The sequence below is a fragment of the Zingiber officinale genome, chromosome 7B (genome assembly GCF_018446385.1).
Source record: "Zingiber officinale cultivar Zhangliang chromosome 7B, Zo_v1.1, whole genome shotgun sequence".
Lineage (NCBI taxonomy): Eukaryota > Viridiplantae > Streptophyta > Magnoliopsida > Zingiberales > Zingiberaceae > Zingiber > Zingiber officinale.
This window is the reverse complement of record NC_055999.1, coordinates 60854708-60864720: the sequence shown is the minus strand read 5'-3', so window position 1 is coordinate 60864720 and position 10013 is coordinate 60854708. Positions and strand designations below refer to the sequence as shown.

Here is a 10013-nt window from a genome sequence, read left to right as displayed (position 1 = left end):
TTAATTGTGCATCCTGCTAAACAAAAGCAAGAGATTCATTTTAACTTTGATCGTAGGTAATTCACCCTCTTCTTATCGGCCCCGTTGCACCAACAAAATTATGTAGCTTCACATACCTGCGTCTGTAGTTGGAGACGCCTTTTTATAGTGTTATGTTGTGTTTGTGTACGGATCTAAAAGCATTTCCAAAAAAAGACATCCCATAAAGGGGCTCTGACACTTTTCCCAAAATGGATCTGCAATCTCTGCAATTGACAGGTGGAAGCTTCGAATATGTAGCTTACATACAAAATATTTTAAGTCCTCCGTGATTCAAAATATCAAAAAGAAATATGAGGTCGTTGAGCCGCGGGGCCCACAATGGACTCACCGGGCAAGCTGACTAAATCTTTAATATAGTTCGACTGGCCATCACTCGCAAGAGCCACTCGGTCAACTTGGGTGAATGCAGTCGACGACTTGATCTTCGCTCAGGTGGATCAAATGTCCAGTATGTCTGATCGGACTATATGTCCAATTGGTTGGAGCACTCTGTTGAGCTTATTAATACTTGGCTTTATGCTTCCTCAATGCTTAGGAGTTTGAGTGAATCAAATTTCCAGTATGTTCGATCGAATGTTATATCCAATCAGGTAGAGTACTCAGTCGAACTAGTTAATATTTGCCTTCGAGCTTCATCAACATTTAGGAGATCGAGACTTGAGATCCGACGAGCTAGAGGTCTAATCGGATAGACTGACTAAGAATGTTGATCGTCACTTGACTTCCGCTACCACGCCAACCGATCTATTGAACTTGGACCCTTATCGGGAAATCCCGCGTAGATATTGCAAATCTAGGGAGAGCCAGGTGTCCACTTGGCATGCTGTGGTTGGCTATTTTATGATAAGATTATCTTGTGATCCAAATATCCTTCGTTACAATAATTTTGAGTGGTGCAAGTGCATCTTCATCTCCTTAATTATTAAACCCGCATTTACGCACCTCAACTGCCTGCCTTCCACATCCTGATCAGCTAGCGCCCATGGCCACCGTCAGAGCCGCCGCTCCAGCCTCGACCTTCGCCGGCACCACCCTCCCGAGGCGGTCGGCTGTCATCGTCTCTCCGTCGCTAATGTTCGGTACGTACTGTACTGCTCCACGAAATTTGAGCCGTACTGCAGGTTTGCCTCGACTGGCCTGCAAGGGGAGAACAGTGCGGTGCTCGACGCATGAGGAGAAGGCAACCGTGGCCGCGGGGGCGGTGGCGATGGCAGCAGCGTGGACGATGACGACGAGCCCGGCGCTGGCTCTGGTGGACGAGCGAATGTCCACGGAAGGGACAGGGTTGAGCTTGGGGATCAGCAACAACTTGCTGGCGTGGATTTTGCTGGCAGTGTTTGGCCTCATTTGGGCTCTGTATTTCGCTTACACCTCCACGCTCGATGAGGATGACGACTCTGCGCTCTCGCTCTAAACTCTCCAATGGAATCATGCCACGTGTTAATTCACTTGAAGTTTTATATATCAAATACATGCGCAAATTAATATGACAAAAGACGATTCCTTCGTAATATTAAAAAAATAAAAAAATGAAATGAAATAATGTCGTTTGGATCTTTATTATAAAGAAAGTATTTTCTGTAGTAAGAATTAGATGAATGATAAATTTATTGTCTATTAGAGAGATATATTTTTCTGATAGTTGATAACAAAACTATTATATAAAGGTTTTAAAATATGAAAATTCTAAAAAAATAATTGTAAGGTAATTATTTTATTATATTTTATGAATATAATATCCTATATTTTTTTTATATTTTATTAATTATATTATATTATTGTCTAGCTCAGCCCTCCCCGCTTATAGATAACTTAAGTACTCCTCATGGCTTACAATTTTATCTATCATGTTTAAAAAACCTCTTTGTTTCTTCGATCTTTATAGTCAAAATACAATAATGTGTGTATGATTGTCCATAATAATCACCATTGTTAACATATGTTATAATGTTGAAGAGCGCTAAAATTATGCCCTGGGACATGCTGCGATGGTAAGCAAAAAGCAGGCAATCCATGCAACGAGAGTTTAATTCACATGCAACGTATTACTGATGATCTTGTGGTGCTCGAACTACTGGGGTGATGCTTAAACTACTAGTGATGCTCGGCAACGGCCGGTGGGAGCTTCTTTGGGGCAGGGCTCCTGTATCTGTATCATCAAAAAGTTTTTTTTTTTTTTGTTAAAACTATTATTTTTATAAGTTTTTAAAAGATTATAACAATTGTGCTAAATCGATCTACTAATCCGACGTTCCAAATCCAACTCGCTGAATTTCTAAACTCATCTCGACCGTTCATTTCTCTTATGGTATCAGAATAAACATATCGGATCGAACTTTAAGATTCGTGCACTTTGCCAGGCACTGTTGGATCTAGTTTAAAATCCTTGACATTCGTGCCGTGGATCGGGTCAGGTGAGATGCATGCTGCTGCGAAGCATTAGAAATACGTCCCTGCCCGCCTGCTTTCACTGTGCTCGCTTTTCTTCGAACACATTCGAAGAATGGCGACGTGCGATCGCCAATCTCCCGCTCCTTGTTCGAGATCCCCAAACTCTCGTCTTCCAGATCCCACCTCGACATCCGCTTCGATTGACGTGCTCCTGCATCCCACCGCCGCCACCCCCGCCCAGGCGATCCGGAGCCGGGGCAGCTACAGCTGCGGGCGATGCGGCCTCCCCAAGAAGGGTCACATATGCCCCGACGGCGGCGGCCCTGTATCCGCCCCACGCATCCGTATCCGCCGCCGCCGTGCCCTATCCTTCGACGTGGATCCCGTCTCCGGGGAGATGGTCGAGAAGGCGGGTGTTGTGGAGATTTTGAATGGTTTCGAGAAGGCGGCGGAAGGGGCAACGGTCTTGCCCGTTTCGTGCATGGTGGAGGTCCTGAGGAGGTTGTCGCCCAAGGAGCTGATGAGGGCGGCGGCGGTGTGCCGGCGGTGGAGAGGCTGCGTACGGAGGGTCTGGCGCTCCGCGGAGGAGCTGAGGCTCAGGGTTTTGTCTCGATCGCAGATGGGGTTTGTTGGGTCGTTGCTCCACAGGTGCGCCGGCTTGTCTAGGCTTACGCTGCGAATGGAAAGGTTAGGGTTCTTTGTCCTTTTAGGAAAGTGTAAAAGAGTTATCAGCGGAACGTAGATATAATTACGTGGTTTATTATCTAGGAAAAAAAGGAGTTTGGGGAGAAATGATAACAGATGAATTGCACTTAAACTGGGATTTCCACAAGTGTTCCATCACCTAGCTCAAGGTAGAACAGGATCTGATCTATCGCAGAACCAAACCCATCAGTCTGAACGGGACACCATGCTCCAAGCTAAAACAAATGATAAAACTTAGAGTCAGTAGGATGTGACAAAAACTTAGTATATATACGTAAAGAATATGCATTTGGACCTGAATTAGACAATACTCTCTCTTTCCTTGGCTCTTTTCTTGATCTATTTACTTGGTTGTTTAGTTAGTTAAAGTTTTTGATATGCCATTCTGCAGCTTGGTAGTTTGGGATTTCTGTGTGCTTTTCTTTGTGGATTAATTTTCATTTTGAAATGCAAGTGTGGACAATTGGCTACAATAAAGCCATGTTGAAAAGTAGTTTTATTATATGAACTTAATTCAGTTTGCTTCTTTCCATTATTGCCTGATGAATTATCATTTTTTCTTTTGCAGTGATGTAGACGCAACAATGTTAGCTTGTGTTGCATACTCACTTCCTAACTTGGAAGCCTTCGAGATGAATATGGCTGAAAATGCAATGAACAGGATATCTGGGTATCCCCTGACTACTGAGAAAGTCTCTAATTTAATTATTTCAGCTAGATATGCAAAGCTTTTGATTCCTTTTGCCAACCATACTTCTATTCATCTGATGTATCTTCTAGGTACATTTCAAATCACTTGCTCAATTTTGCAGCAATTTGTCACTATTAAGTCCCTGAACTAATTCAGTATTTAAATTCCTGTTGATACATCGTTGATTCTTTCTGCATAATAGGTCTCAGTGTGACACTGTTTGACTTAGCTTATAGTCAAACTAATATGATGAGAATTCCTGACTGTGGCTTTACTCTTCTTTGTAATTACCAAGTGCATGAAACAGAGTTTCAATATGTTCATCATTTCATACAATGTATGCACACATCACTTTACGCACTTGCTTGTCTTGCAATCCATTATCTTGCAAACCATAAAAATTTGTGTGTTGACCTTCTCCATAGATTTCTGACATGGATTTAATTTCGTTGATTTCTGGCTATTTGTTATATACCTGAATGGTGCCAGTGCATTCTCTAAATTTTAATAAACATTTGTTTGAATGCAGGTATGAATTATGTGGTTTTGTTGCTATGAAAGGGTTTCTTTCAAGCCTTAAATTTGAGGGATGTAGCAACGTTGGATCTCTGAATATTACTTCATCAAGCCTGACAACACTTTGGCTATCAGATCTTTATTGTGTTTCTAAAGTGGTATGTATTTAAGTTCTTTATTTTATGCTGTAGTTATATACCTTTTCTGTATATAGATTCATTTCTTTTGATTCTTGGCAGGCACTTAAATGTCCTAATTTGACCGAGCTTTCGCTTGATTTTTGTCAACAAGAAAATGACACAACTGATCTTGTTACCATGATGGAATGTCTGGGGTGCACTTGCCCTCTTCTAAGAAATGTTCATATTGCATCGATTCTGCTTTGCGATAAATCTGTATTCGCCTTTACCAGTGCTAACCTAAGGTAGGTTATGTGATTATATAAATTAGATTACTAATTCCAAAATAGCATGCATCATGTAGACTAACACCACATTCATATAAATAGATCAGATGATATGCATTACTATGGTTTGTTTTTTTCCTTGCTTATCCTTGATTCCAAATCCAGTAGCTTCACCATAAACTCTGTGTTTTCAGGTCTCTACGAATGTTATCTTTGGTTCTTGGTTCAAGAATAACAGATGATGCCGTGACCTCTATAGCTTCCTGTTACACAAATCTTGAGTTGCTTGATTTGAGCGGGTACGTGATTCTCAGTGCGTAACCCATCCCAGTAGAGTATACTTGTAGAAATTAGGTACCAGCGACTATCAATATTAAGCCCCGATCAAGCGTACGAGTAGAGTACTTGTATGAATTGGTTTTCTCCCCTCTTGACCTGACCTTACCCGAGAGGTAACCCAATCAAAGTGCACAAGCTGAGCTTCTACTCTTCCAATTATTCTTTTTCTTTAGGGACAGAACTAGTAATTCATGTTAACCAAGCCAAGCGAAAGCCCTATTTGCTTAAGATGAGTTAGAAAGAACATGAGTTTTTTCAAGATGGATCAACTTTAGTAGTCAAATATTCAAATTCAAGAAGCCTTAAAGCTCCATATATTCCTGCACTGGTTTTTATACCATGAATTGCTCATCTACTATTTTTCGTGTCTTTGTTATCAGGTCAAGCATCTCGGACAACGGACTTCGTATGATACGCAATGTGCTTCCTAAGACTCTCTCTCGGCTCCTACTTTCTCTTTGCCCTAATATTACCTGCAGTAAGCATTTTTTTCCCCCTGTTTCTGCATCATTTTTGCATCTCAAGTCAATTCTAGTTGGATACGACTGTATATGTAATTTTTGCATGAGTGCCTTGTAGATGAGCTTCAGTTCGCAGTAACTCAATTACCTCTGCTTCAACTAATCGACTGTGGTATGAGCATACGTGATACAAGTTGCCAGTATGCAAATTCTGGAGAAAGGATGTGCTTCCCTATCAATGGCAATGGCCACAAGATTAGACACCTAGAATTATCCCCCACCAAGTCACAGAAAAACTACCAAAAACTTATTATACAACATGATTCTCTAAAGAAGCTAAGTTTATGGGGCTGCTCCGGTATAGATGTAAGTTAATCTAAGAAATCTCTCAGAATCAACTCCAGCATAAACTAATCTGGTTTTTTTTCATGTCATATATCCCTTTGAACTTGTTATTTCAGGCCTTGTACTTGAATTGTCCAGAGCTCAATGATTTAAATCTGAACTTGTGCACGAACTTGCACCCAGGTATTCTACTGTCATTAGGCTTTTCGGGTAGTGAAATAGCATCTCGATTGCTAACACATTCTGCAACTTTGCCAGAGAAGTTGCTTCTCCAATGCCCTAATTTAAAAGATGTACATGCTTCTGGGTGTCAAGATATGCTGATAGGAGCAATTCGCAATCAAGTAAGTGCATACACACACACTCGTGCACGCACCCACACACTCAATGAGCAAACTTACCATTTTTGACAATACTAGTTTCAAATACTATCATTTACTATGAAAGATTCTTCTCTTTTTTTCTTAACCATAGCAACACTTGCAGGTAGCAAATGAGTTTGCTGCCCTCAAAACCCTTTTACCATGCAAGCGATTAGCCGACGGAACCAAAAGGGTTCTGGCACTCCATTCAGCTCATCAAGTACAGTCTGCAACTCTTTAATTTCTACATTTGTTTCTCAAACTTCTTCAGGCCTCCTTTTTTCATTCTATATCTGCCTTTTCTTGCAGAAGAAACCAAACCCTACTGTCCATCATTAACGGCTCATCCAGCCACACCCTGCTGTTAATAGTTAATAGTTGCTCCTTGGCCTCCCGTATAATTATTCCTGCAGCATGTTGAATAAGAGTTTTGCCAAACTATGAAACAAAAGTCACTTTACCACCTGTAGATTTGAAGCTTTTTGATTGTTGTTTGGGTTTTCATTCCTCTAATCACCTGAGAATTGTCTAATGTTCATGTTGTAAACTGGGGTTAACACATTGATCATCAAACAGAGTTCCTTTTATATGCTTGAGATTTTTTTTAAAAAAAACTATTGTTTTTATCTAGTTTAATTTACAAGTAATCATTTTCTCTCCGGCTTCAGTCAATTTAATTTTTCCTGTTTTCTCATGTCACATTGAGCAATAGATTGTGGAGCAAGAGTAAATTCTCTTAACAATATCATTATGTACATATTTTATATTGAAAAAGGGATTGTTTAAAATTAGTGGAGAAGGTGCACTAGATAGGTGGACTATGATATTGACCGGAAGTAGACCTCTAATCAGAAAGAGAGGTATTTTTCACACCCCCTCTGACACGCCCCTCTCCTGGTCTCATCTTCAATCTTCCATTTATATCCTTCAATTTGACTTTTGTTTGTTTTTTTTAAAATTTTGTTTATTTTTTTATTGGTTTTGTTTTATCATTTTTTTTAAGGATTGGAATGAGATAATTTAAAGAGATGAGAGGTTTTGACATGCCAAGAGTTAGAGAGGGTAGTTCAAAAGGAGAATGGTGTTTTGATATATGTCAAGAATTGAAAAATAGGTAATTTAAGAAAGGTGATTTTCGCACCCCTTCTGACACATTCTTTTTCGGACTCCACCTCAAATTTTAATTTTATTTATGCTTATACCCTTTTATTGGTTTAGTTTTATTTTTTTAACTAGTTTTTTTTTTATCAATTTTATTTTTTAAATATTTTTTTAATTATTTATTTGTAATCTTTAGGTAAATTTTAGGATTTATTATTTGTAAAAATATAAATAATATAGATCAAAATAAAACACACACATATATATATATATATATATATATATATATATATATATATATATATATATATATATATATATAGATAGAGAGAGAGAGAGAGAGATAGAGAGAGAGAGAGAGAAAAAAGATATCCTATGACACATTCCGTGTAGTTTGATATGGCGCGTATTAAAATTAGTGTTGGATTGATCCACTGATCAATCAAACGAGGCTGAATCGATTAGTGGATCGATTTAGCTCTGCTTGTCTTCTCCCGTCGGTCGTCGCTGATCTTCACGGGACGCTGACGGATCACCCCTCGGCTAGATTACAACGCGATCGGATTCCAGCTGGATTGCGATCGGATTCCGGCCGAATCACGACCAGAATTGGCAGTGCTGTGTCTGTTGAAACCCCAAGGTGTTTTGATGTGATCAAACAAGCTAAGTTAGGTCCTGCGTTTGTTTAACCCTTGTGTCTAAGTGTGCAGGAGCTTAGGAATACAGGAAGTCGAGCGGAAGACGCGGCTAGCGAGAATGACGGCACGGGAGAGAGCCGACGGGCTCGGTGCGTCTGAGGGACGAGGTGTCCGCGGAAGAGTACACCGGTGGAAGAAAAGAGCGTGCGCGGCGCTCGAGGGACGAGAAACCGGGAAGGAAGGTTGCTCGAGGAGGAGGCCGGAACATGGGTTCGGGTGAGCCCTATTCCGGAAGGCCGAGATCACCCAAGCTAGCGGAGGCGGAGCGAACAGACCCGGACCGAGACTGGGATTTGACGGAGAAGTGATCCCGGACAAAAAGTCAACCATAGTTGACTTTTTGCTCCGGGGCGCCCGGAACCATTCCGGGCGCCCGGAGCATGATTTTGACCAGGATCGCGATTTTCGCAATCTGACCGTTGGGGGATAAAATTTATCCCCCGGGGGCGCCCGGAACCCTTCCAGGCGCTCGGACCAAGACTATAAATATAGCCTTGGTCCAAAAGCAATAATCAATCAAGAAAAACTACTTGTAATCCAGTGCTTTCATTTGTGTTATTTATTTCTGTGCTTTCAACGCTGTAAGAGGCTACTCCGCCCAGAGGAGAATCAATTAGTGCGCCGTCTTTGCCTTGGATTAGCAATCCTCTGATTGCAAACCAAGTAATTCCTCTGTGTCTATTTTCTGTTTTAATTAGTCTCTGCCTTTTTAATTACAAGTTCTTTTATGTTAGTTGAATATCCGAGAAGGGTTTTTGGTTTTATTTTGTAGGGCAATTCACCCCTCCCCTCTTGCCGGCCTCCAAAGGGACCTACAACAAGTAGCGAAGAGGAAGGACTAACCGAAGAAACAAGATGGTGACCAAGCATCGTCCCACCAAAATTCGAGGGGAACTTCGCAGACTGGAAGCGTCGTATGGAGGTATTCCTAAAAACAGATTTTGAAATTCGATTTATTATGAAATATGATTTTGTAGCTCCAATAGATAAAGATGGAAAAGAAAAAGAAGAGAGCGATTGGACAAAGAAGGAGCAGAATGAGTCGGTAGCAAACAGCCGTGCGGAACATCACCTGCTGAGCGTGTTACCGCCTCAAGAGGTCAACCGCATCGGAAACTATTTATCTGCTAAAGAACTTTGGGAGAAGTTCTTGGAACTCCACGAAGGCACGTCTGAAGCAAAGCTCGCTAGAAGGGACATCCTCCGCAACAAACTGATGAACATCCGTCTGGAGAAAGGTGAGAAAGTAGCCGGTTTACACGCAAAGGTAAAAGAACTAGTTACTGGTCTCGAGAACCTCGGTGAAACGATAACAAACCGGGACACTATACGCTACGCGCTCAACGTGTTTCCAAGAACTCCGGAATGGACATCAATCGTCGACGCCTACTACATCTCAAAAGACCTGGAGGTAAGCACTTTAGAAGAGTTGTTTTCTACTCTTGAATTGCATGAAACCAGGTATGCAGGAACGACAAAGGATACAACCCAGACTATGGCGCTGAACGTAACCCAGAAGGATGAACTCGAGTCAGACTCCGAAGACGATCAAGAAGCATACATGGTAAGAAATTTTAAAAAGTTTTTTAGATCTAATAAATTTAAAATGCAGAATAAAAGGAATCAAAAAGGTGGAAGAAAGGTGCGGTACTACCAGTGTCAGAAGGAGGGACACCTAAGAGAAGACTGCCCAGAACTCAAAAAGGCCAAAAGGAAGTCTCCCAAGAAACACAACCTAAAAGCAACTTGGGACGACACTTCTTCATCCGAATCAGAAGCTCAAGAATATGCCGGAATAGCACTAATGGCAAGCTACGATAGACAAAGTATATCAGAACCTAGCATCGATGAAGGGGGAGCGACCTCGGATGAAAGCAGTGAAGCAGGGGGAGATTCTGGCTTCAAATCCGACATGGTAAGTGAGGTATGCCTCTTACCCCCTGATCAGCTTTACTC

General features: G+C 41.2%; 2 protein-coding genes across 2 annotated transcripts; both read left to right on the top strand.

Moving 5' to 3' along the window:
• Positions 1-968: 968 nt before the first annotated feature.
• LOC122003769 (photosystem II reaction center W protein, chloroplastic-like) lies at positions 969-1537 on the top strand. Its single transcript, XM_042558796.1, has one exon. It carries the CDS (start codon positions 1025-1027, stop codon positions 1454-1456), a length of 432 nt encoding a protein of 143 aa, XP_042414730.1. The 5' UTR covers positions 969-1024; the 3' UTR covers positions 1457-1537.
• A 923-nt stretch (positions 1538-2460) lies between these two features.
• LOC122003768 (F-box/LRR-repeat protein 17-like) lies at positions 2461-6845 on the top strand. The gene is made up of 11 exons (XM_042558795.1): positions 2461-3120; positions 3707-3808; positions 4359-4503; positions 4585-4769; positions 4946-5050; positions 5471-5568; positions 5670-5917; positions 6013-6079; positions 6155-6240; positions 6383-6478; positions 6568-6845. The coding sequence occupies exons 1-11, from the start codon at positions 2546-2548 to the stop codon at positions 6595-6597; spliced, it is 1737 nt and encodes a 578-aa protein (XP_042414729.1). The 5' UTR covers positions 2461-2545; the 3' UTR covers positions 6598-6845.
• The last annotated feature ends 3168 nt before the right edge of the window (positions 6846-10013 follow it).

Coding starts and splice junctions, on each gene's coding strand:
- LOC122003768 (XM_042558795.1), top strand. CDS start 2,546: ATGGCGACGTGCGATCGCCAATCTCCCGCTCCTTGTTCGAGATCCCCA. Junction 5,569..5,669: donor TTGCCCTAATATTACCTGCA/GTAAGCATTTTT, acceptor AGTGCCTTGTAG/ATGAGCTTCAGTTCGCAGTA. Junction 5,918..6,012: donor GGGGCTGCTCCGGTATAGAT/GTAAGTTAATCT, acceptor TTGTTATTTCAG/GCCTTGTACTTGAATTGTCC.
- LOC122003769 (XM_042558796.1), top strand. CDS start 1,025: ATGGCCACCGTCAGAGCCGCCGCTCCAGCCTCGACCTTCGCCGGCACC.